The sequence below is a fragment of the Corvus hawaiiensis genome, chromosome 35 (assembly GCF_020740725.1).
Source record: "Corvus hawaiiensis isolate bCorHaw1 chromosome 35, bCorHaw1.pri.cur, whole genome shotgun sequence".
NCBI classification, from domain to species: domain Eukaryota; kingdom Metazoa; phylum Chordata; class Aves; order Passeriformes; family Corvidae; genus Corvus; species Corvus hawaiiensis.
Window position 1 is genome coordinate 398,185 of NC_063247.1, and position 25,426 is coordinate 423,610.

Genomic DNA, 25,426 nt, shown 5'->3' on the forward strand with positions numbered 1-25,426 from the left:
TAGCATGACACTGCTCATGGACCACCAGGTTTGAGCTCTGGCGGGATCTCCGGCCGCCATCCCGGCACAGGGTGGGTCTTTCCTCCTCACAGCTCCCTGGGCTGCGTTTGCAGCCCCTCCTCCTGTGGGATCTCCGGTGGTTTTCCTCCCAGCTGGATTCCTGCGATGTGGAGCTACTCAAAATGGCCTCTTCCACCAGGTTCTGCCGCGGGGATTTGTCCTCCCTGGGCTCTGTCCTCAGCTCCTTGTCTGGGGGAGGAAGGACAAGGAGAGGATGGCATTTGCCTGCGTGTCACAGGGAAGGGGAAGGAGATCCCCCCAGTCCGTCCCCGGCAGGACGGCGTCGGCAGCGGGCTTGTCCTGCAGCCGGGGGCGATGCTGGGCTGGGAGATAGAGCGGGAGAGAGGGGGAAACGGGCAGGGACTTCCTCCTCACCTGCCTGGGTGTTCCGGGGCATCTTCCTCTTCCTCACAGCGTCCTCCTCCATCTGGCCAAGGTTTGGGAGTAGGAAATCCTGGTGTGGAGGGAAAAACAAGGTGTGAGTGTGATGGTTTAGGGGTTCCTCCTGCCCAAGTTCTTCTCTAGAAGTCACCGGGCATATCATGACTGTGAAATCCTCTCAAACACCGTGCTGGTTTTACCTGGCATGAGAAATGAACCCCACTGATCTGCCCCAAGAGAGATTAAGGTGGGAGTTACAATTCACCAAAGAGATGACAAGAAATACCATGATACAGCTGTAACCCACAAAGGCTGAGTATAACCAGGTACCCTGGGACAAGAGCAGAACAGTGGTGGTTAGTTCCTGTGCTGAGCACCACCTGGTCCCACTGCATGCAAAGCAAAAAGAAAGAAAACAAAACCTGTTGGTCGGAGTGGTGGACACAGTCCTGTCCAAGTGATGGGAGCAGTCTTGTCAACAGCAGTGGTCACAGTCCTGTTGGAGTCCTGCTCCTGCCCTGGATCTGTTAAGTGTTGCCAGAAGGCCCCAAACCCAGATTTTATATGCTCAGGTTCAGGTGGGAATGCTCAGCCCCTCCCCCAGGGCGGGCAGTTTCACAATGGAACGATGTCATCCTGGGAGTCATGGGATATTTTGGGAGCCTTGATGGTCTCAGTCCTTGCAGCTGCCCATTGTGCTGGGGCCATTCAGTCCATGATGGCCCATCAGCAGAGGTGAGCCCTCAGGCTGGGTGGGACTGTGCTGCTGCTACCCCGGAGGGAGTTGTCACAGCTGAGTCATTGGTGTGCAGAAAAAGAAACACTGCCCTGCCTCCCAGGGTTTGCCTCTCCTTCCTTATCTCATGTAACACCCAGCTCCTCATAGCCTGAGGGGTCAGGGGTGCACTGGGCAGCTCCTGCAAATGACCCATCATGAACAGCTCATCAGAAATGAGATAAGGGGAGTGGAATGCACAGTTTGGTCCCACCCACAGAGGGCTAAAGTGGCACCCTGCTCCTGTCAGCAGCACAGGCTGGCAGGCAGATGGCATTGTAAGGTCTTGCTCCACTTGGCTTTCAGCCCAGTAACCCACGGGCAGGGTCCCTTCCCACCCCAGTCCTTCCGGGCTTCTGGCAGGGACTCGCTTCCCTTTCCTTCCTCCATCTGCTTCCAGCTGGGAATGTGCATGGAAATGTCCAGCAAAGCAGCCTTTGCTGTCTGCTCTGGGAGCCCACCCAGCTGCTGGACCTTGTCCCCTGGCCCTGCACAGCTCCCGTGGGAGGCACGGCAGGACCAGCACCCTGTGAGCCTCGGGAATGCCCCTCTGGGATCCACGGCACACCCTCCAGGGATCTGGAATTCCAGTTCCCAGCAAGGAGAAGATGTTCCTGCCCTTGAAGGCAAAGCTCTCAGGAAGGAGCCAGAAGCCAAGTACTGCAAGATCTTACAGTGACATTTCACTGCCAGCCTTCATCACCTCACCCATGGTTGTTTTAGCTGGTGGATTGGGAACAAAATCAGAGGAGGGCCTTTGGTGGGAGCTGCCCTGGGTCCAGAGAGACACTGAGAGACAAACAGAGCAAGCAAAGAAAGGCAGAAGAGGAAGGAGGACACAAATACAGTCAGCTGAGAAGGTGGCACTCTGGAAACCAGACCAGAACTGACTGAAAATGAATGTTACAGAAAGAAATAATTTGGAATTTTGATTTCCTATCAAAATACCATTTCCTGCCTTTCTCACAAACCTCCTCCTGCTGTCATTCAGCAGGGCTTTCATAAAGTGCTCTGCTCTGAGTGGATGTTCCAGGCTGCAGACACAAGGAAACCCGGAATGGGCTTCTTCCTGCTCCTGGGGAGTTTGACATCCTCACCTGAGCAGATGAGGAGGCAGCAGAAGAAAAGGGCAGCTGGGGTTCACCCTTCCACAGGAATAAGAGGGGGAAAGTCTCTTGTCCTCTCTGTCACTGCTCCCACAGGGATGTGAAGGCTGATCCCAGACCCCCAAGGGTCACATTCAGGGCTGCCTTCCCACAATGCTCGCGTGGAATGGAGGGGCAGCGTGGCAGCACCTGGATCTTGGACCACCCAGCTGCCCCCCATGTTTGGAGGTGCCTGAGGAGGGCTGGGATGGTGCCAGGGACATCCTGCAGTGACACCTCAGCTGTCCTGCTCTGCGTGTGCTCAGTCCCAAACCTCACCCTGATCCTGATCTCAGTCTCACACCACGTTTAGACAAACTCACCGTCCCGTGTTTAATCTCATCCCAGTCCCAGACTCGTCTAGCCCCAGACCCAATCCCATCCCCAGACCTAAAGCCAATCCTACATTTAGCCTTGACCCCAATCCCAGCTGTAATCCAAATCTCAGCCCTAACTCCAACCCCAGCCCCAATCCCAGCCCCTTCCTAAACCCTCAGCCCCAAACCAAATCCCACATTTAGCCCGAGCTGCAATCCCGGCTGCAATTCCAGCCCCTGCCCCAGCGTCCAGCATTATCCCAAATCCCATGCTCAGCCCTAACTCCAAACCCAGCCCCAATTCCAAATGTAACCCAAACCCCAACCCCAGTGCCAAACAGCCCCAACACCAGCCTCAACACCAGCCCCAGTCCACACTCCAGTCCCACATTTAGCTCTGTGACCGCCTCTGAGATCCACACGTAAGAATAGACAAAGCCCGGGAAGAGCCCTCTCTCCTTTCCGGAGCTGGGACCGCAGGATGCTGCGGGCCCCTGCTGGGCCAGGCCAGGCTGGGCCACGGCCATGCTGGAGCCGATGGGCCCTGGTCCACCCGCGGAACCCCCCAAGGGCCCTGCTATGTGCAGACGCGCTCCCCCTCTCCAGTGTGGCCAAGATTCAGCTGAAGCTGCCCTGCTGTCTGGCAAAAGATCATGTGAGCAACAGCGATAAGTGACATTCCAGCTGCAAGGCCTGGGTGACATTAACCCTTTTAGTGCTGTAAAGAGCTGAAAACCTGAGGGAAGAGAAAGAGGAGATGCTTAAAGCTGAAATTCTGTTGGAAAGCTATGATGTATCAGAGCACCCGTTGTAATTTCATGAAGGCATGGGGGGTGGAGCGTTCAACTTGTGCTTGAGAGCAAAAGCACCTGCGCTGAGATAGGCAGATGCTGAAGCAGCTGTGATTGAATAGGGAGAGATGGAAGCGATGAGGACTTTTGCTCCAAATGGAAAAGGAGAAGACCTCAGTTTCTGGAGATGCTCCCAGAGATAGTCCTAGAGATGAAGATGAGGAAGACCCTTTGCTCCCAGGGAAGGAGAAGGGCCTGTGTTCTTAGAGATGAAATGCTCCCAGAGATGGGTGAAGAGAACTTCTGTTTCTGGATGCCTCAACCTTAAAATTGCACCCCAGTAGCTCAAGATTGGACCCTCAAAAGCAGTTGTGGGAAAAGCTGCAGGTTGTGGGAGGGGACTCTCACATGATGCGAGCAGAGAACCAACCTGGGCGGCTGTCTCATTGTGATAATGTTTTCATAGCATGGGCAAGAGAGACTCCTCTTCCTAAATGGACTGAACAAGGTTATTATGGAAGTGGTAAACAGACTGAACATCTCAAGGGTTGTCTTTTTACATTGTCAGTGGGAGAAGGGAGAAAGGTGGTGGGGGGGGGAGGAGAAGTATTCTGAAGGTGTGGTATGACTTTTTTCTTCTTTTAGGTCTGTTCATAAACTTGTTTATATTCTTTCAAGTTTGGGGCCTGCTTTGCATTTCTCCTAATTCTTATCTCTCAGCAGATAAACAGTAATGAGTATTTTGGACCAAACCACTACACTAAATTGGTGTTTCCGCCCGGGAGCAAACCTAACCCGCTACAGCCCCTCAGCCCAGGACACCAACCCCCATCAATGGAGCTCCCCCTCAGTGCCATGGAGACTCTCAAGGCCACCCCCAGCCCCACAGGGTACCCCTTGTCCCCATCAGATCCGACACCACCTCCAAAGTGAGCGCTCCCGGGCACAGCCAGGGCCGTGCCGCCCTGCAGCTCCCTGCAAACCACAGTGGCGGATTCGAGGCCACAACCCGAGTCTCAGTTTCCCACTCTTTATGTCTGGAGCTGACCAAGAAATGCCCCATGGTGGGGTGCCCCTTTCCTGCAGTCACCGCAATGACCAACGGCAAACTGAGCCCTCGCTGAGGCTTTCCCCAGGAGAAACCGCGTTTGTTCCCCCGCAGGGCAGCCTGTTCTTTTGGGGGGCAGTGGGCACAGGGGCAACAGCAGCCCCGAAGGAAGCGGGATTGCGTGCGGAACAGCCTGATGCCAAACAGACTTCAGTGTCACGAAGGCAGAGGAGAGGGGGTCCCTGGGAGGCCAAGGCAGGCAGATCTGATTGTCCTGGCACGTTTCATCTGGGAACAGTCCTTGGATACACAGAAATTTGGAAGAGGAATCTCAGTTTTGGCCATGGCCCCTGGAGGAGAAGGACGGATCTGTTCCATAGGAAGGAAAGCACAGAGCCCCAGAGCTCCAGGGGCAGCTGAGAAGTGACTCTCAACATTCCAAGATCAGCTGGAGCTGTCCCGTGGCCCCCAGGAGGCCAAGCCAGCCAGAGCTGTTCCATGTTCCCTTGGTTCCATGGAGCCCCTCAGTGTCACAAAGGTGTCCTTGGTTCCACAGAGCCCCTCAGTGTCACAAAGGTGTCCTTGGCTCCATGGGGCCCCTCAGTGTCACAAAAGTGTCCTTGGCTCCACGGGGCCCAGCAGTGTCACAATGGACTCTGCGACTCCATGAGGACCTGCAGGAGCACAATGGTCTCCTTGGATCCATGGGGCCACTCAGAAGCACACCAGCCCCTTGCTTCCATGGGGCCCAGCAGTGCCCCGATGATCCCCTTGGATCCAATTCTAAAATTACAGGGCACCCAAGCAAAAATGCAGGAAAAGGACAAACAGCTCCTTACTATAAAATACAGAGAGAGCAGAACAGAACAAACACCACCACGGGAACAGAAGTTTCCCACCCGCTAAGCACAAACCATCATGGGATACTGCATCCCTGACTCAGCCCCAAGACAGGTTTGAGGAATGAGCCTTGTGGCAGCCCACCCAGCACAGAGCATTTTCCATCTGACAACACGGGGGATGCTCTGGGGGCTGCTGAGAGACTGAGATGTTGTGGTTCACGGCTGAAACGTTGTCAGGAAGGGCTTTTTGCCCATTGCCCTAATGTAGTGGTTTGGTCCAAAATACTCATTACTGTTTATCTGCTGAGAGATAAGAATTAGGAGAAATGCAAAGCAGGCACCAAACTTGAAAAAATATAAAGAAGTTTATGAACAGACCTAAAAGAGGTGAAAAAAAATAAATTATACCATACCTTTAGAACTCTCCTCCTCTGCCCACCTTCCTCCCTTCTCCCACTGACAATGTAAAAAGACAACCCTTGAGATGTTCAGTCTGTTTACCACTTCCATAATAACCTTGGTCAGGCCATTTAGAAAGAGAAGTCTCTTCTTGCTCGTGCCATGAAAACAGTATCACAACGAGACAGCCGCCCACTTGCAAATATTGTTCAGTCCATTTAGGAAGAGGAGTCTCTCTTCCTGCATGTGAGTCCCTTTCCCCGACTTGCAGCTTTTCCCACAACTGCTTTCAAGGGTCCACTCTTGAAGTTTTTTGGGGTACAATTTTAAGGTTGAGCCGTTCAGAAACAAAAAACAGAGGCCCTTCTCCCTCCCTGGGAGCAAAGGGTCTTCCTCATCTTCATCGTTAAGACTATCTCTGGGAGCATCTCTAGGGACTGAGGTTTTCTTCTTTCCCATTTGGAGCAAAAGTCATCTGGTCCATCTCTCCCTGTCCAAACTTCTCATGAAATTACAGCTGCATCAGCATCTGCCTATCTCAGCGCAGGTGCTTTCGCTTACAAGTTCAGCACTCCACCCCCCATATCTTTCTGAAATTACGACGGGATACTCTGATATATCAGAGCTTCACAACAGAATTTCAGCTTTAAACATCTCCTCTCTCTCTTCCCTCAGGTTTTCAGCTCTTCACAGCAATAAAAGTGTTACTCTCACCTCGGCCTTGCAGCTAGAATGTGGCTTATTGCTGTTGGTCACCTGACCTCTGCCGGACAGTGGTGCCGCTCTGCTGAAATCTTGGCCGCAGTGGAGGGGGGTGGTTCCAAGCCGCTCTGGCTGCCCACAGCCCTGCTGGCGGGGGTCATCCTGGAGCCGTGGCCCGGCCTGGCCTGGCCCAAGCAGGGCCTGGGCCTGGCCCACTGGGCCCCGCTCAGGCCCCGCAGCCACCTGCCCCAGAGCCAAAAATGAGAGAGAGCTTAGGGGGGGAGTTTGTCTGTTCTTAAGTGTGGATCACAGAGGCGGTCACAACTTTAAGTGGCTTAAAGAATTGTCCATATTCAAACTGGCCAGCTGATAGGTTCTATCAGGTCTCAGAGGAAACTGTAAGCACCCCTTAGCAAGGACATCCCTTCTGCGACTATGCTTGCTAACCTATGACAAACCCTGACTCAGCCCCAAGACAGGTTTGAGGAATGAGCCTTGTGGCAGCCCACCCGGCACAGAGGATTTTCCATCTGGCAACACGGGGGATGCTCTGGGGGCTGCGGAGAGACTGAAATGTTGTGGTTCACGGCCAAAACATTGTTAGGAAGGGCTTTTTGCCCATTATGGCAGAACTGTATAAAGGAGCTGTGACCACCCAAGCCCCTCTGTCCCTGAATGTGCCACCTGAGGGGAACTTTGGGCTGCACCTTGAGCTAAGGGACCTTGAGATCAGGGAAAGGGGACTCTTACCCAGGGATCTCAGGTCTAGGGAGAAGGAAACAAGGCTGAGGGAGGAGAATGAATCCACCAGAAAGCCAAGGCCAGGGCTGTCCTGAAAATCAGCCCTGGCTGGGGTCGGGCTGGGGGAGGCCCCAGCCCCCAGACCCATTTGCTGAGGCCAGGTTTGCACCTCCATCCCCCAACCAAGGGGGTAGGAGGGGAGTTTGGGGGTGTGGGGTAACCCCTGCCCAGGGGGAGTGAACACCACCCCCCTTACCCAGACTGGCTCCGGTGTGAAACCCCCACCCCAGGAAGGCCACACACACAGGGGACAGTGTCACACTCACCCCTCCCCAGGGGAGGTCTCTGTCCCTTGCTCTCCCCCCTTTTCTCTTTCACAGCCTGGGGGCCTTTGCCAAATGTGAGAATCATTTTTCTCTATCCCTGTCACCTCTGTGACAGCTACACAGAGTTTATCCTTCCTTTAAATCATCTGTATTGGGCTGAACTTTCACTTTTCTTTTACAGGAACCTGCCAGCAGCTGAGCTGGAGCTGTGTGGGAACCGCTGGACCTTTGAATTGCCACCATAACTGCTTGTGCTGTCGGTTCATTCATGCTTGGGGTTTGTTTGTGTTTTCATCACAAGTGACTTGAGGGAAGAGCAAACATTGCTCAAAGCATTTTAGGTAGAGTTAAGTTTGATTTTTGCCAAGTTTATTTTGTCCGGTGCCCAGGGGATGCTCAAGGGGTCTGTGTGCCTCTCGCCCTGGGGGATGCTGGGGAGGGGCTTGGTGGGGTTGTCCCAGTCCCTCTCACCCCAGGGCATTCCCAAGGGGTTGTCCCTGTCCCTTTCACCCTTTCGGATTCCCAAGGGGTTGTCCCTGTCCCTCTAACGCCAGGGCATTCCCAAGGGTGTGTCCCTGTCCCTCTCATCCCAGGACATTCCTGAGGCAGTGTCCCTGTCCCTTTCACCCTTGGGGATGCTCGGGCATCTCCATCCCTCTCGCCCCAGGGAATGCTTGTGCGGGGCTGGAGACCAGGAGCTCTGTGTCCCTCTCACTGCTGCGTGTGCTCAGGGGCTCTCCAACCTTCTCATACTTGGGGAGGCCGGGGGGGTCTCTTTCCCTCTCACCCCTGGGGTTACCCTGCCCAAGCACCATTGGGGTGAGAGCGACAGAGACACCCCCAAAGCCCCACAAGCACCTCCCGAGAATCCCAAGGGGAGATGGACAGAGACCCTCACCGGGCACCGAGGGGGGTGAGAGGGACAGAGACCATCCCCACCCCCCAATCGTTCCCAGACAAGAACGGCTTGGAGACCCCCCCAGGACTCCCCAGGTAGGAGAGGGACAGAGACAATCCCGGGCCGTGTGTCCTCCTCTCCCACGGGATGGATTGGGGGGATTGCTGTGCTCCTATCGCAAATGTGGGGCAAGCGTTGTCTCTGTCCTCCTCCCATTTGGGGGGCCAAGGTATCCCCATCCTCCTTTCCTTTGGGAGGACAGTAGCTGGACTCCATTCTCCTCACCTTTGCAGGGGACAGGGGTGCTCTCTGTCCTCGTCGACCTGGGGGATTCTGCCTCCTCCTTGCCTTTGGGGCAACCCTAGTGGTCCCTGTTCTTCTTGCCCCAGGGAGGCCTCCCTCCTCTTCCTCTTCAGGCGGGAGTCTGGGGGTGGTCTCCATCCTCTTTACCTTTGGGGGGGCAGGGGTGGTCTCCATCCTTCTTGCCCAGGGGAAAGGCCACGGGCAGGTCTCTGTCATCTTCCCCTTTACGGGGCCCAAGGGGGTCTACATCTTCCTCACCCTTGGGGGAACCATGAGGGGAACCGCAGTGGTGTCCATCCACTTCCACTATGGGTGGGCCAGGGAGTCTCTGTCCTTCTCCCCTTTGGGGAGAGCTGGGGGTGTCCTTTGTCCTCCACCCGTATGTGAGGGGGCGTGGGGCTCTCTGTCTCCGTGCCCTCGGGGAGGGAGCTCTGTGTCCCTCTCGCTCTGCTCGCTGCGGCCGCTGATGTCCGGCCCACGCACCTGTTACCGGTGACGGCGACACGGGGCGCAGCGGCGGCTTGGGGCACGAGGGAGCCGGGCTGGGGATTCCCCTCCACACTGTGCTGCAATCGGGCCCACGGGGGCGGGCGCCGCTCCCACCTCCCCCCAACCACCCACACACCCTCCAGCCTGAGCTGGTCGCGGGGTTCCCGCGTTTCGGGGCCAAGGGCGCGGAGCTCCACTCGGCTCTGTCTTCTCCACTCGGCTCTTACGCCTGCACTCTTCCCACTCCACTCCGCTCACCACGCTCCTCTCCCACTGCTCGACTCCTCTCTCCCCACTCCTCTGCGCCGCAGCAGCACTGGATCCCGCACTAAACAACGGCCCCCGATCGCCCCTTTATATGGGCATGGGAGCCCCGTCCCCTGTGGCAGCAGCCAATGGATGCCGAGGAACAAATAATGAGGGGCGGAGCAAAGAAGATGAGAAAGGAACGTGGTTGGCCGAGAGGGCGCAGGTTCTGAGAGGGATGGGGTGGGCGTGGCTTCAGGTAGGGGCGGGGCCAGGAATGGGGTGGGGGAGGGGTTGCACTGAAACCAGAATTCGGGCTGGATTAGGGTTGAGAGGGGGCTGGGGGTGGGGCTGAGGGTGAGCTTAGAGCTGGGACTGGGGTCAGGGCTAAAGGTGTGTAGTGGTTTGGTCCAAAATACTCATTACTGTTTACCTTCTGTGAGATAAGAATTAGGAGAAATGCAAAGCAGGCACCAAACTTGAAAGAATATAAACAAGTTTATGAACAGACCTAAAAGAAGAAAAAAGTCATACCACACCTTCAGAATACTTCTCCTCCCCCCCCACCCCCACCTTCCTCCCTTCTCCCACTGACAATGTAAAAAGACGACCCTTGAGATGTTCAGTCTGTTTACCACTTCCATAATAACCTTGTTCAGTCCATTTAGGAAGAGGAGTCTCTCTTGCCCATGCTATGAAAACATTATCACAACGAGACAGCCGCCCGGGTTGGTTCTCTGCTCTCATCATTGAGAGTCCCCTCCCACGACCTGCAGCTTTTCCCAGAACCGCTTTTGAGGGTCCAATCTTGAGCTACTGAGGTGCAATTTTAAGGTTGAGCCGTCCAGAAACAGAAGTTCTCTTCACCCATCTCTGGGAGCATATCATCTCTAAGAACACAGGCCCTTCTCCTTCCCTGGGAGCAAAGGGTCTTCCTCATCTTCATCCCTAGGACTATCTCTGGGAGCATCTCCAGAAACTGAGGTCTTCTCCTTTTCCATTTGGAGCAAAAGTCCTCATCGCTTCCATCTCTCCCTATTCAAACTTCTCATGAAATTACAGCTGCTTCAGCATCTGCCTATCTCAGCGCAGGTGCTTTTGCTCTCAAGCACAAGTTGAACACTCCACCCCCCATGCCTTCATGAAATTACAACGGGTGCTCTGATACATCATAGCTTTCCAACAGAATTTCAGCTTTAAGCCTCTCCTCTTTCTCTTCCCTCAGGTTTTCAGCTCTTCACAGCACTAAAAGGGTTAATGGCACCCAGGCCTTGCAGCTGGAATGTCGCTTACCGCTGTTGCTCACATGATCTTTTGCCGGGCAGCAGGGCAGCTTCAGCTGAATCTTGGCCACACTGGAGAGGGGGAGCGTGTCTGCACATAGCAGGGCCCTGGGGGGGTTCCGCGGGTGGACCAGGGCCCATCGGCTCCAGGATGGCCGTGGCCCAGCCTGGCCTGGCCCAGCAGGGGCCCGCAGCATCCTGCGGTCCCAGCTCCGGAAAGGAGAGAGGGCTCTTCCCGGGCTTTGTCTATTCTTACGTGTGGATCTCAGAGGCGGTCACAGAGCTAAATGTGGGACTGGAGTTTGGGCCGGGGCTGGTGTTGAGGCTGGAGTTAGGGCTAAATTTGGCACTGAGGTTGGCATTTGGGTTAGATTTGGAATTGGGGCTGGGTTTGGAGTTAGGGCTGAACGTGGGATTTGGGATAACGGTGGAGGCTGGGGCAGGGGCTGGAATTGCAGCCAGGACTGCAGCTCGGACTAAATGTGGGATTTGGTTTGGGGCTAAGGGTTTAGGAAGGGGCTGGGATTGGGGCTGGGGTGTGAGTTAGGGCTGAGATTTGGATTACAGCTGGGATTGGAGTCAAGGCTAAATGTAGGATTGGCTTTAGGGCTGGGGTTGGGATTGGGTCTGGGGCTAGACGAGTCTGGGACTGGGATGAGATTAAACACGGGGACGGTGAGTTTGTCTAAACGTGGAGTGAGATTGAGATCAGGATCAGGGTGAGGTTTGGGACTGAGCACACGCAGAGCAGGACAGCTGAGGTGTCACTGCAGGATGTCCCTGGCACCGTCCCAGCCCTCCTCCGGCACCTCCAAACATGGGGGGCAGCTGGGTGGTCCAAGATCCAGGTGCTGCCACGCTGCCCCTCCATTCCACGCGAGCATTGCGGGAAGGCAGCCCTGAATGTGACCCTTGGGGGTCTGGGATCAGCCTTCACATCCCTGTGAGAGCAGCGACAGAGAGGACGAGAGACTTTCCCCCTCTTATTCCTGTGGAAGGGTGAACCCCAGCTGCCCTTTTCTTCTGGCGCCTCCTCATCTCCTCAGGTGAGGATGTCAAACTCCCCAGGAGCAGGAAGAAGCCCATTCCGGGTTTCCTTGTGTCTGCAGCCTGGAACATCCACTCAGAGCAGAGCACTTTGTGAAAGCCCTGCAGAATGACAGCAGGAGGAGGTTTGCGAGAAAGGCAGGAAATGGTATTTTGATAGGAAATCAAAATTCCAAATGATTTCTTTCTGTCACGTTTATTTTCAGTCAGTTCTGGTCTGGTTTCCAGAGTGCCACCTTCTCAGCTGGCTGTATTTGTGTCCTCCTTCCTCTTCTGCCTTTCTTTGCCTGCTCTGTTTGTCTCTCAGTGTCTCTCTGGACCCAGGGCAGCTCCCACCAAAGGCCCTCCTCTGATTTTGTTCCCAATCCACCAGCTAAAACAACCATGGGTGAGGTGATGAAGGCTGGCAGTGAAATGTCACTGTAAGATCTTGCTGCACTTGGCTTCTGGCTCCTTCCTGAGAGCTTTGCCTTCAAGGGCAGGAACATCTTCTCCTTGCTGGGAACTGGAATTCCAGATCCCTGGAGGGTGTGCCGTGGATCCCAGAGGGGCATTGCCGAGGCTCGCAGGGTTCTGGTCCTGCCGAGCCTCCCACGGGAGCTGTGCAGGGCCAGGGGACAAGGTCCAGCAGCTGGGTGGGCTCCCAGAGCAGACAGCAAAGGCTGCTTTGCTGGCCATTTCCCAGCACATTCCCAGCTGGAAGCAGAGGGAGGAAGGAAAGGGAAGCGAGTCCCTGCCAGAAGCCCGGCAGGACTGGGGTGGGAAGGGACCCTGCCCGTGGGTTACTGGGCTGAAAGCCAAGTGGAGCAAGACCTTACAATGCCATCTGCCTGCCAGCCCGTGCTGCTGACAGGAGCAGGGGGCCACTTTAGCCCTCTGTGGGTGGGACCAAACTGTGCATTCCACTCCCCTTATCTCATTTCTGATGAGCTGTTCATGATGGGTCGTTTGCAGGAGCTGCCCAGTGCACCCCTGACCCCTCAGGCTATGAGGAGCTGGCTGTTAAATGAGATAAGGAAGGAGAGGCAAACCCTGGGAGGCAGGGCAGTGTTTCTTTTTCTGCACACCAATGACTCAGCTGTGATAACTCCCTCCGGGGTAGCAGCAGCACAGTCCCACCCAGCCTGAGGGCTCACCTCTGCTGATGGGCCATCATGGACTGAATGGCCCCAGCACAATGGGCAGCTGCAAGGACTGAGACAATCAAGGTTCCCAAAATATCCCATGACTCCCAGGATGACATCGTTCCATTGTGAAACTGCCCGCCCTGGGGGAGGGGCTGAGCATTCCCACCTGAACCTGAGCATATAAAATCTGAGTTTGGGGCCTTCTGGCAACACTTAACAGACCCAGGGCAGGAGCAGAACTCCAAGAGGACTGTGACCACTGCTGTTGACAAGACTGCTCCCATCACTTGGACAGGACTGTGTCCACCACTCTGACCAACAGGTTTTGTTTTCTTTCCTTTTGCTTTGCATGCAGCAGGACCAGGTGGTGCTCAGCACAGGAACTAACCACCACTGTTCTGCTCTTGTCCCAGGGTACCTGGTTATACTCAGCCTTTGTGGGTTACAGCTGTATCATGGTATTTCTTGTCATCTCTTTGGTGAATTGTAACTCCCACCTTAATCTCTCTTGGGGCAGATCAGTGGGGTTCATTTCTCATGCCAGGTAAAACCAGCACGGTGTTTGAGAGGATTTTACAGTCATGATACGCCCGGTGACTTCTAGAGAAGGACTTGGGCAGGAGGAACCCCTAAACCATCACACTCACGCCTTGTTTTTCCCTCCACACCAGGATTTCCCACTCCCAAACCTTGGCCAGATGGAGGAGGAGGCTGTGAGGAAGAGGAAGATGCCCCAGGACACCCAGGCAGGTGAGGAGGAAGTCCCTGCCCGTTTCCCTCTCTGTCCTGCTCCATCTCCCAGCCCAGCATCACCCCCAGCTGCAGGACAACCCCGCTGCTGACGCCATCCTGCTGGGGACGGACTGGGGGGATCTCCTTCCCCTTCTCTGTGGCACGCAGGCAAATGCCATCCTCTCCTTGTCCTTCCTCCCCCAGACAAGGAGCTGAGGACAGAGCCCAGGGAGGACAAATCCCCGTGGCAGAACCTGGTGGAAGAGGCCGTTTTGAGCAGCTCCACATCGCAGGAATCCAGCTGGGAGGAAAACCACCGGAGATCCCACAGGAGGAGGGGCTGCAAACGCAGCCCAGGGAGCTGTGAGGAGGAAAGACCCACCCTGTGCCGGGATGGCGGCCGGAGATCCAGCCAGAGCTCAAACCTGGTGGCCCACGAGCAGTGTCATGCTAGGGAGAAACGCTTCAAGTGCTTGGAATGTGGGAAGAGCTTCAGCCAGAGCACCAACCTGATCTACCACCGAATGATCCACACCGGGGAACGGCCCTATGTGTGTGGGGAATGTGGGAAGAGCTTCAGCACAAGCTCCAACCTGATCCGCCACCGCCAGGTCCACACAGGGGAGAGGCTCTATGTGTGTGGGGAATGTGGGAAGAGCTTCAGTACGAGCGCCTACCTGATTCGCCACCACATGATCCACACTAGGAAACGGCCCTATGAGTGTGAGGAGTGTGGAAAGAGGTTTCAGACCAGCTTCAGTCTCCTCCTGCACCAGCGGATTCACACAGATTAGAGGCCCTTCCGCTGCCCCGACTGCGGGAAGGGCTTCAGGTACAACTCCGACCTCACCAGGCACAAACGCATCCACACTGGAGAGAGGCCCTGCGAGTGCCCTGAGTGCAGGAAGAGCTCCAACTTCATCTCGCAGCAGAGGATCCATGTGGGGTGATGCACAGTGACCCCCGTTGGGCAGAGACCTGGTGACCCCTGTTCCAGATGATCCCCATGGTTGCGGGGAATGTTTGAGAGATTTATTTCACTTCTCATTCTCGTGCTCTGATTTCATTGCTAATAAATGCAATCCCTGTCCCCAGACTGGGTCTGTGTTTCTGTGCTGGTGATCGGGGCAGGAGCTCTCCTGGTCCTTAGCTCAGCTCCTGGGCCTTTCCTCAGCCAATCAAAGAAGTCACTAAACAATTTTTAGCCACTCTGAGCTTTTCTCGCTGATGACTGCCCAGGTGCCAGGTGGATCTGACGCACCCAGAGCTCCCCACCTGGGCCCCTCCTCACCCCCAGTGCCCCCCGGGAGCAGAATTAAGGGAGAGGGGAGGTTTCAGCATCTGCCCAGAGCTGGGGATGGGGCAGCTGGGGCCATACTGGTGGCACTGGTGGTGCTGGGAGCCCCCCTGGCCACAGGCATGGAGCTCTCAGGTGAGCCGAGGGGGTGGGAAGAGGAGTCCGGGCATGGTGGGAAAGGTGGGGAGAGGAGGGAAAATGGGTTGGTGGGACCCATAAAATGAGTTGGAGGGGGAGTGGGACCCCCTAAAGCAAGAATGGGAAAGGGGCTGAGGACTGGGGGATGATGGGAGAGGAATGGGAAGGGTGGGATCCCAAAACTGAGCGGGGGGGGGGCTGGGGATTGGGAGGATTGTGTGGAAAGGGTTGGGAAAGGGGCAAAAGGGGGGACTGGGACCCCTAAACTGATGGGGGCAGGGTCTGGCAAATGGGGATTGATGGGAAAGGAGGGGAGAAAATGGAAAAAGGGTGGAAATGAGGGTGGGACTGTGGGAAGGAAGGTCCCATGGTGGCTGTGGAGCAAGGGGCTGTGGAGTGGGGATCCAGGGTGGCCCCCTGAGCTCTGGGCTTGCTGTAGCGTGCTGGGGGCTGCTGGGGGAGCACCCCCTGACCTGTGTCCTGCTTACACAGGGCTCTTCCAGCACATGGTAAAGTCCGAGTGTCGCTTCATTAATGGTACCAAACAGGCGAGGTTGGTGGTGAGGTTCAGCTACAGCCTGGAGCAGCTCCTGCACTTGGACAGCAAGGTGGGGCACTGCGTGGGGGACACACGGTATGGGGAGAAACAGGCCCGCTAACCGGAACACTGTCCTGGGGTGATGTTATGAGGCTGCTTTATTCCTTAACCCTCCGCTCAATGCCCAAGGACGCTGTGTCTTTAGGATGGACCCAGGGGTGGGGCCGGATCCACGGGGCCCGGGTGCGGGTCGGTTCAACAGCTAGAGCCCAACGGCTCGGGGGCTCCGGGGTCTCAGCAGGGCCTGGGAGGGGGTGCGCCGGGAGCGCTGTGTGGCTCCTTGGGTTTTTGGTGTTCTGGCTAGCTGGAAAATGGTTCTGTTGGTTTTTCTTGTTCTTTTTCTCTTCCCTCCCCTTGCCTCACTGCCTCCCTTCCCTACGATCCAGGGAGCCTGTGAGTTGGCCCTGGTGGGCCCGCGGGGTGGCCCTGGCTGGTCTGAGCCCATGTGTCTTTTGCTTCTCCAGGAATTTGTTGTACTTCGGGGTTTTTTTCCCCTGTTCTACCCTGCTTTGTTTTTTTCTAATAAACAGTTTGAGGTTTATTTCCCACTTCCAGTTCTTGTGACTCACTTGTCTTACTGGTGGAGGAAAGGGGAGAGCCTTTTCCCTTTGGAGGAGACACTCATTCCAGAGTGTTTCCTCCTGAAGTCGTCTCCAAAACCAAGACATAAATTTGGCGCCCAACTTAAGGGGCACGTGGAAGTGGAAAAAATAATCAAAACCATTTTGGTTTGAATCACTTTTGTATTGAGGTACAGCAGTAAGACCATGCTGCTTGATTTAATAATTTTTCTGTGGAAGCTAGCCATAAGTACACGTCCACAGCTATGGGCAGTCGGGTCCCTGGCTTACACTTTTGTAAGTCAGGATGAAGAATCAGCACTGCCATTTTAATATGCCTGGTGGTAGTGATTCATCGAAGTTTGGCTGAAGTAATGGAAGCCATGGAGAAGGTGTATGTCATGTTGTTTTCCCATTCTGGCCTTGGTAGTTTCCTTTTGGAATGTATTAGCAATTACACACCCAGTTTGTTAGGGGAAAAGCAGGGGATGATAACTCCCAGCCCTTCATCTCCTTCTTCCCCTTCAGATCTGGCACATCACCTTTTGAAAGTGTCCAGTTTCCCCTGGATGTCAAAGATGCCACCTCCTTGTTATGTTATCTAGCAGGGTTTCTCTATGTGGTCTCCAGCTTGTCTAAAAAAAGGGCTGAGATCTCCAGAGGAGTTGCCCAGACACCTGCCCCCGTTGCAGAAAATCCTAAGTGCTGTGGGGTATGAGAGGACATAGGCCTGACCCTGAAGCACTTTTCTGACCCAGTAGCCTGGAACTTCCACCCTGAACGAATTCAGAATCCAGCTGAGGTGGGGAAGTAGCTGAAGGAAAACTGCAATAACAACACTGATGAAAAGGAAAAGCTCATTGTCACGTGCTGGGTCCTGGCTAACGCTTACCGCACACTGCTGGATTCTGTAGGGCAGAAGATACAGCCAGAGGGGCAGGAGAATAAGCCAGCAGACGCCCCAATCACTCCAGCTGCAGCTAAAGCAGATGGGGAGCCTAAACCAACAATTGCCCCTGTCCAGAGAAAGAAACACAAAGCCAAATCCATTTGCCCGGTGGATGATGATGAGCAGCCAGGACCTTCACAGCCAGCAGAGGAAGTGGAACCTGAAATCATTACCGAGTCCTGTCCATAGAGGGCCCTCATACCCTGAGGAAGGATTACACCCAGCGGCCTGATGAAACTATATGAAGTTGGATGGTCCGAATCTGGAACGCTGAAGGCGATGGTACAATTCTGGATGGCACTGAAGCGAGGCATTTGGGGTCCCTGTCATGTGATCTAAGTATCGACCAAGGGATGACAAGGGGCCCTGAAGCTCTCAGTCTCTGGACAGTCTTACTGCTGTACCTCAATACAAAAGTGATTCAAACCAAAATGATTTTAATTTTTTTTTCCGCTTCCACGTGCCCCTTAAGTTGGGCGCCAAATTTATGTCTTGGTTTTGGAGACAAGACCTCAGGAGGAAACACTCTGGAATGAATGTCTCCTCCAAAGGGAAAAGGGCCTCCCCTTTTCCTCCACCAGTAAGACAAGTGGGTCACAAGAACTGGAAGTGGGAAATAAACCCCAAACTGTTTATTAACACCAAACAAAGCAGGGTAGAACAGGGGGAAAAAAAAACCCCGAAGTACAACAAATTCCTGGAGAAGCAAAAGACACATGGGCTCGGACCAGCCAGGGCCACCCCGCGGGCCCACCAGTGCCAACTCGCAGGCTCCCTGGATCGTAGGGAAGGGAGGCAGTGAGGCAAGGGGAGGGAAGAGAAAAAGAACAAGAAAAACCAACAGAACCATTTTCCAGCTAGCCAGAACACCAAAAACCCAAGGAGCCACACAACGCTCCCGGCGCACTCCCTCCCAGGCCCTGCCGAGACCCCGGAGCCCCCGAGCCGTTGGGCTCTAGCTGTTGAACCGACCGGCACCCGGGCCCCGTGGATCCAGCCCCACCCCTGGGTCCATCCTAAAGACACAGCGTCCTTGGGCATTGAGCGGAGGGTTAAGGAATAAAGCAGCCTCATAACATCACCCCAGGACAGTGTTCCAGTAGCGGGCCTGTTTCTCCCCATACAGTGTGTCCCCCACGCAGTGCCCCACCTTGCTGTCCAAGTGCAGGAGCTGCTCCAGGCTGTAGCTGAACCTCACCACCAACCTCGCCTGTTTGGTACCATTAATGAAGCGACACTCGGACTTTACCATGTGCTGGAAGAGCCCTGTGTAAGCAGGACACAGGTCAGGGGGTGCTCCCCCAGCAGCCCCCAGCACCCTACAGCAAGCCAAGAGCTCAGGGGGCCACCCTGGATCCCCACTCCACAGCCCCTTGCTCCACAGCCACCATGGGACCTTCCTTCCCACAGTCCCACCCTCATTTCCACCCTTTTTCCATTTTCTCCCCTCCTTTCCCATCAATCCCCATTTGCCAGACCCTGCCCCCATCAGTTTAGGGGTTCCAGTCCCCACTTTTGACCCTTTCCCAACCCTTTTCACACAATCCTCCCAATCCCCAGCCCCCCCCGCTCAGTTTTGGGATCCCACCCTTCCCATTCCTCTCCCATCATCCCCCAGTCCTCAGCCCCTTTCCCATTCTTGCTTTAGGGGGTCCCACTCCCCCTCCAACTCATTTTATGGGTCCCACACACCCATTTTCCCTCCTCTCCCCACCTTTCCCACCATGCCCAGACTCCTCTTCCCACCCCCTCGGCTCACCTGAGAGCTCCATGCCTGTGGCCAGGGGGGCTCCCAGCACCACCAGTGCCACCAGTATGGCCCCAGCTGCCCCATCCCCAGCTCTGGGCAGATGCTGAAACCTCCCCTCTCCCTTAATTCTGCTCCCGGGGGGCACTGGGGTTGAGGAGGGGCCCAGGTGGGGAGCTCTGAATTGGCAGATCCACCTGGCACCTGGGCAGTCATCAGCGAGAAAAGCTCAGAGTGGCTAAAAATTGTTTAGTGACTTCTTTGATTGGCTGAGGAAAGGCCCAGGAGCTGAGCTAAGGACCAGGAGAGCTCCTGCCCCGATCACCAGCATGGAAACACAGACCCAGTCTGGGGACAGGGATTGCATTTATTAGCAATGAAATCAGAGCACGAGAATGAGAAGTGAAATAAATCTCTCAAACATTCCCCGCAACCATGGGGATCATCTGGAACAGGGGTCACCAGGTCTCTGCCCAACGGGGGTCACTGTGCATCACCCCACATGGATCCTCTGCTGCGAGATGCAGTTGGAGCTCTTCCTGCACTCAGGGCACTCGCAGGGCCTCTCCCCAGTGTGGATGCGTTTGTGCCTGGTGAGGTCGGAGTTGTACCTGAAGCCCTTCCCGCAGTCGGGGCAGCGGAAGGGCCTCTCATCTGTGTGAATCCGCTGGTGCAGGAGGAGACTGAAGCTGGTCTGAAACCTCTTTCCACACTCCCCACACTCATAGGGCCGTTTCCTAGTGTGGATCATGTGGTGGCGAATCAGGTAGGCGCTCGTACTGAAGCTCTTCCCACATTCCCCACACACATAGAGCCTCTCCCCTGTGTGGACCTGGCGGTGGCGGATCAGGTTGGAGCTTGTGCTGAAGCTCTTCCCACATTCCCCACACACATAGGGCCGTTCCCCGGTGTGGATCATCCGGTGGTGGATCAGGGTGGTTCTCTGGCTGAAGCTCTTCCCACATTCCAAGCACTTGAAGCGTTTCTCCCTAGCATGACACTGCTCGTGGACCACCAGGTTTGAGCTCTGGCTGGATCTCCGGCCACCATCCCGGCACAGGGTGGGTCTTTCCTCCTCACAGCTCCCTGGGCTGCGTTTGCAGCCCCTCCTCCTGTGGGATCTTCGGTGGTATTCCTCCCAGCTGGATTCCTGCGCCATGGAGCTGCTCAAAACGGCCTCTTCCACCAGGTTCTGCCACGGGGATTTGTCCTCCCTGGGCTCTGTCCTCAGCTCCTTGTCTGGGCGAGGAAGGACAAGGAGAGGATGGCATTTGCCTCCGTGCCACAGGGAAGGGGAAGGAGATCCCCCCAGTCCGTCCCCCGCAGGACGGCATCGGCAGCGGGCTTGTCCTGCAGCTGGGGGCGATGCTGGGCTGGGAGATGGAGCAGGAGAGAGGGGGAAACGGGCAGGGACTTCCTCCTCACCTGCCTGGGTGTTCCGGGGCATCTTCCTCTTCCTCACAGCCTCCTCCTCCATCTGGCCAAGGTTTGGGAGTGGGAAATCCTGGTGTGGAGGGAAAAACAAGGTGTGAGTGTGATGGTTTAGGGGTTCCTCCTGCCCAAGTCCTTCTCTAGAAGTCACCGGGCGTATCATGACTGTAAAATCCTCTCAAACACCGTGCTGGTTTTACCTGGCATGAGAAATGAACCCCACTGATCTGCCTCAAGAGAGATTAAGGTGGGAGTTACAATTCACCAAAGAGATGACAAGAAATACCATGATACAGCTGTAACCCACAAAGGCTGAGTATAACCAGGCACCCTGGGACAAGAGCAGAACGGTGGTGGTTAGTTCCTGTGCTGAGCACCACCTGGTCCCGCTGCATGCAAAGCAAAAGGAAAGAAAACAAAACCTGTTGGGCAGAGTGGTGGACACAGTCCTGTCCAAGTGATGGCAGCAGTCTTGTCAACAGCAGTGGTCACAGTCCTGTTGGAGTTCTGCTCCTGCCCTGGATCTGTTAAGTGTTGCCACAAGGCCCCAAACTCAGATTTTATATGCTCAGGTTCAGGTGGGAACGCTCAGCCCCTCCCCCAGGGCGGGCAGTTTCACAATGGAACGATGTCATCCTGGGAGTCATGGGATATTTTGGGAGCCTTGATGGTCTCAGTCCTTGCAGCTGCCCATTGTGCTGGGGCCATTCAGTCCATGATGGCCCATCAGCAGAGGTGAGCCCTCAGGCTGGGTGGGACTGTGCTGCTGCTACCCCGGAGGGAGTTATCACAGCTGAGTCATTGGTGTGCAGAAAAAGAAACACTGCCCTGCCTCCCAGGGTTTGCCTCTCCTTCCTTATCTCATTTAACAGCCAGCTCCTCATAGCCTGAGGGGTCGGGGGTGCACTGGGCAGCTCCTGCAAACGACCCATCATGAACAGCTCATCAGAAATGAGATAAGGGGAGTGGAATGCACAGTTTGGTCCCACCCACAGAGGGCTAAAGTGGCCCCCTGCTCCTGTCATCAGCACAGGCTGGCAGGCAGATGGCATTGTAAGGTCTTGCTCCACTTGGCTTTCAGCCCAGTAACCCACGGGCAGGGTCCCTTCCCACCCCAATCCTTCTGGGCTTCTGGCAGGGACTCGCTTCCCTTTCCTTCCTCCCTCTGCTTCCAGCTGGGAATGTGCTGGGAAATGTCCAGCAAAGCAGCCTTTGCTGTCTGCTCTGGGAGCCCACCCAGCTGCTGGACCTTGTCCCCTGGCCCTACACGGCTCCCGTGGGAGGCACGGCAGGACCAGCACCCTGCGAGCCTCGGCAATGCCCCTCTGGGATCCACGGCACACCCTCCAGGGATCTGGAATTCCAGTTCCCAGCAAGAAGAAGATGTTCCTGCCCTTGAAGGCAAAGCTCTCAGGAAGGAGCCAGAAGCCAAGTGCAGCAAGATCTTACAGTGACATTTCACTGCCAGCCTTCATCACCTCACCCATGGTTGTTTTAGCTGGTGGATTGGGAACAAAATCAGAGGAGGGCCTTTGGTGGGAGCTGCCCTGGGTCCAGAGAGACACTGAGAGACAAACAGAGCAGGCAAAGAAAGGCAGAAGAGGAAGGAGGACACAAATACAGTCAGCTGAGAAGGTGGCACTCTGGAAACCAGACCAGAACTGACTGAAAATAAACGTGACAGAAAGAAATAATTTGGAATTTTGATTTCCTATCAAAATACCATTTCCTGCCTTTCTCACAAACCTCCTCCTGCTGTCATTCTGCAGGGCTTTCATAAAGTGCTCTGCTCTGAGTGGATGTTCCAGGCTGCAGACACAAGGAAACCCGGAATGGGCTTCTTCCTGCTCCTGGGGAGTTTGACATCCTCACCTGAGGAGATGAGGAGGCGCCAGAAGAAAAGGGCAGCTGGGCTTCACCCTTCCACAGGAATAAGAGGGGGAAAGTCTCTCGTCCTCTCTGTCGCTGCTCCCACAGGGATGTGAAGGCTGATCCCAGACCCCCAAGGGTCACATTCAGGGCTGCCTTCCCGCAATGCTCGCGTGGAATGGAGGGGCAGCGTGGCAGCACCTGGATCTTGGACCACCCAGCTGCCCCCCATGTTTGGAGGTGCCTGAGGAGGGCTGGGATGGTGCCAGGGACATCCTGCAGTGACACCTCAGCTGTCCTGCTCTGCATGTGCTCAGTCCCAAACCTCACCCTGATCCTGATCTCAATCTCACACCACGTTTAGACAAACTCACCGTCCCTGAAGCAGCTGTAATTTCATGAGAAGTTTGAATAGGGAGAGATGGAAGCGATGAGGACTTTTGCTCCAAATGGAAAAGGAGAAGACCTCAGTTCCTAGAGATGCTCCCAGAAATAGTCCTAGAGATGAAGATGAGGAAGACCCTTTGCTCCCAGGGAAGGAGAAGGGCCTGTGTTCTTAGAGATGGAATGCTCCCAGAGATGGGTGAAGAGAACTTCTGTTTCTGGACGGCTCAACCTTAAAATTGCACCTCAGTAGCTCAAGATTGGAGCCTCAAAAGCGGTTCTGGGAAAAGCTGCAGGTTGTGGGAGGGGACTCTCACATGATGCGAGCAGAGAACCAACCCGGGCGGCTGTCTCGTTGTGATAATGTTTTCATAGCATGGGCAAGAGAGACTCCACTTCCTAAATGGACTGAACAAGGTTATTATGGAAGTGGTAAACAGACTGAACATCTCAAGGGTCGTCTTTTTACATTGTCAGTGGGAGAAGGGAGGAAGGTGGGGGTGGGGGGGGAGGAGAAGTATTCTGAAGGTGTGGTATGACTTTTTTCTTCTTTTAGGTCTGTTCATAAACTTGTTTATATTCTTTCAAGTTTGGTGCCTGCTTTGCATTTCTCCTAATTCTTATCTCACAGAAGGTAAACAGTAATGAGTATTTTGGACCAAACCACTACACACCTTTAGCCCTGACCCCAGTCCCAGCTCTAAGCCCACCCTCAGCCCTGCCCCCAGCCCCCTCTCAGCCTAATCCAGCCCAAATTCTGGTTTCAGTGCAACCCCTCCCCCACCCCATTCCTGGCCCCGCCCCTGCCTGAAGCCACGCCCACCCCATCCCTCTCAGAACCTGCGCCCTCTCGGCCAACCACGTTTCTTTCTCATCTTCTTTGCTCCGCCCCTCATTATTTGTTCCTCGGCATCCATTGGCTGCTGCCACGGGGGGTGGAGCTCCTATGCCCATATAAAGGGGCGATCATGGCCATTGTTTAGTGCGGGATCCGGTGCTGCTGCGGCGCAGAGGAGTGGGGAGAGAGGAGCGGAGCGGGGTGAGCGGAGTGGAGTGGGAAGAGTGCAGGAGTGAGAGCCGAGTGGAGAAGACAGAGCCGAGTGGAGCTCCGCGCCCGTGGCCCCGAAACGCGGGAACCCCGCGACCAGCTCAGGCTGGAGGGTGTGTGGGTGGTTGGGGGGAGGTGGGAGTGGCGCCCGCCCCCGTGGGCCCGATTGTAGCACGATGTGGAGGGGGAGCCCCAGCCCTGCTCCCTCGTGCCCCAAGCCGCCGCTGCGCCCCGTGTCGCCGTCACCGGTAACGGGTGCGTGGGCCGGACACCAGCGGCCGCGGCAAGCAGAGCGAGAGGGACGGAGAGCTCCCTCCCCGAGGGCACAGAGACAGAGAGCCCCACGCCCCCTCACATACAGGTGGAGGACAAAGGACACCCCCAGCTCTCCCCAAAGGGGAGAAGGACAGAGACCCCCCGGCCCACCCATAGTGGAAGTGGATGGACACCACTGCAGTTCCCCTCATGGTTCCCCCAAGGGTGAGGAAGATGTAGACCCCCTTGGGCCCCCTAAAGGGGAAGATGACAGAGACCTGCCCGTGGCCTTTCCCCTGGGCAAGAAGGATGGAGACCACCCTCTGCCCCCCCAAAGGTAAAGAGGATGGAGACCACCCCCAGACTCCTCCCTAAAGAGGAAGAGGAGGGAGGCCTCCCTGGGGCAAGAAGAACAGGGACCACTAGGGTTGCCCCAGAGGTAAGGAGGAGGCAGAATCCCCCAGGGCGACGAGGACAGAGAGCACCCCTGTCCCCTGCAAAGGTGAGGAGAATGGAGTCCAGCCACTGTCCTCCCAAAGGAAAGGAGGATGGGGATACCTTGGCCCCCCAAATGGGAGGAGGACAGAGACAACGCTTGCCCCACATTTGGGATAGGAGCACAGCAATCCCCCCGATCCATCCCGTTGGAGAGGAGGACACACGGCCCGGGATTGTCTCTGTCCCTCTCCTACCTGGGGAGTCCTGGGGGGGTCTCCAAGCCGTTCTTGTCTGGGAACGATCAGGGGGTGGGGATGGTCTCTGTCCCTCTCACCCCACTCGGTGCCCGGTGAGGGTCTCTGTCCATCTCCCCTTGGGATTCTCGGGAGGTGCTTGTGGGGCTTTGGGGGTGTCTCTGTCGTTCTCACCCCAATGGTGCTTGGGCAGGGTCACCCCAGGGGTGAGAGGGACAGAGACCCCCCTGGCCTCCCCAGGTATGAGAAGGTTGGAGAGCCCCTGAGCACACACAGCAGTGAGAGGGACACAGAGCTCCTGGTCTCCAGCCCCGCACAAGCATTCCCTGGGGCGAGAGGGATGGAGAGGCCCGAGCATCCCCAAGGGTGAAAGGGACAGGGACACTGCCTCGGGAATGCCCTGGAGTGAGAGAGACAGGGACAACCCCTCGGGAATGTCCTGGAGTGAGAGGGACAGAGACCCCTGGAGCATCCCCTGAGCACCGGACAAAATAAACTTGGCAAAAATCAAACTTAACTCTACCTAAAATGCTTGGAGGAATGTTTGCTCTTCCCACAAGTCACTTGTGATGAAAACGCAAACAAACCCCAAGCATGAATGAACCGACAGCACAAGCAGTTATGGTGGCTATGGTGGCAATTCAAAGGTCCAGCGGTTCCCACACAGCTGCAGCTCAGCTGCTGGCAGGTTCCTGTAAAAGAAAAGTGAAAGTTCAGCCCAATACAGATGATTTAAAGGAAGGATAAACTCTGTGTAGCTGTCACAGAGGTGACAGGGATAGAGAAAAATGATTCACATATTTGGC

At 55.6% G+C, this 25,426-nt stretch overlaps 1 protein-coding gene and 4 long non-coding RNA genes across 6 annotated transcripts in view; 2 read left to right on the forward strand and 3 right to left on the reverse strand.

Annotated features, from left to right (window-relative positions):
* The window catches only part of LOC125318998 (zinc finger protein 91-like), a 156,655-nt gene extending 136,794 nt beyond the window's left edge, over nt 1-19,861 (reverse strand). The window contains 1 exon segment of the mRNA XM_048289961.1: nt 19,496-19,861. Coding sequence (XP_048145918.1) covers nt 19,496-19,860 — 365 coding nt within the window. The 5' untranslated portion in view covers nt 19,861.
* Nucleotides 9-1,291, reverse strand: LOC125319027. The gene is made up of 3 exons (XR_007200564.1): nt 864-1,291; nt 436-514; nt 9-249 (listed from the first exon to the last, which is right to left on the reverse strand). It is a non-coding gene; the product is annotated as an uncharacterized LOC125319027 (long non-coding RNA).
* LOC125319043 lies at nt 436-20,309 on the forward strand. The gene is made up of 3 exons (XR_007200581.1): nt 436-517; nt 7,433-7,437; nt 20,298-20,309. It is a non-coding gene; the product is annotated as an uncharacterized LOC125319043 (long non-coding RNA).
* On the forward strand, nt 13,025-14,025 carry LOC125319038. The gene is made up of 3 exons (XR_007200576.1): nt 13,025-13,242; nt 13,592-13,670; nt 13,857-14,025. It is a non-coding gene; the product is annotated as an uncharacterized LOC125319038 (long non-coding RNA).
* LOC125319039 lies at nt 20,154-25,210 on the reverse strand. Of its 2 annotated transcripts, none has more exons than XR_007200578.1 (3): nt 25,144-25,210; nt 20,367-20,445; nt 20,154-20,180 (listed from the first exon to the last, which is right to left on the reverse strand). It is a non-coding gene; the product is annotated as an uncharacterized LOC125319039 (long non-coding RNA). The 2 variants fall into 2 exon arrangements; XR_007200577.1 differs by lacking the exon at nt 25,144-25,210 and adding an exon at nt 20,573-20,752.
* Between the last annotated feature and the right edge of the window lie 216 nt (nt 25,211-25,426).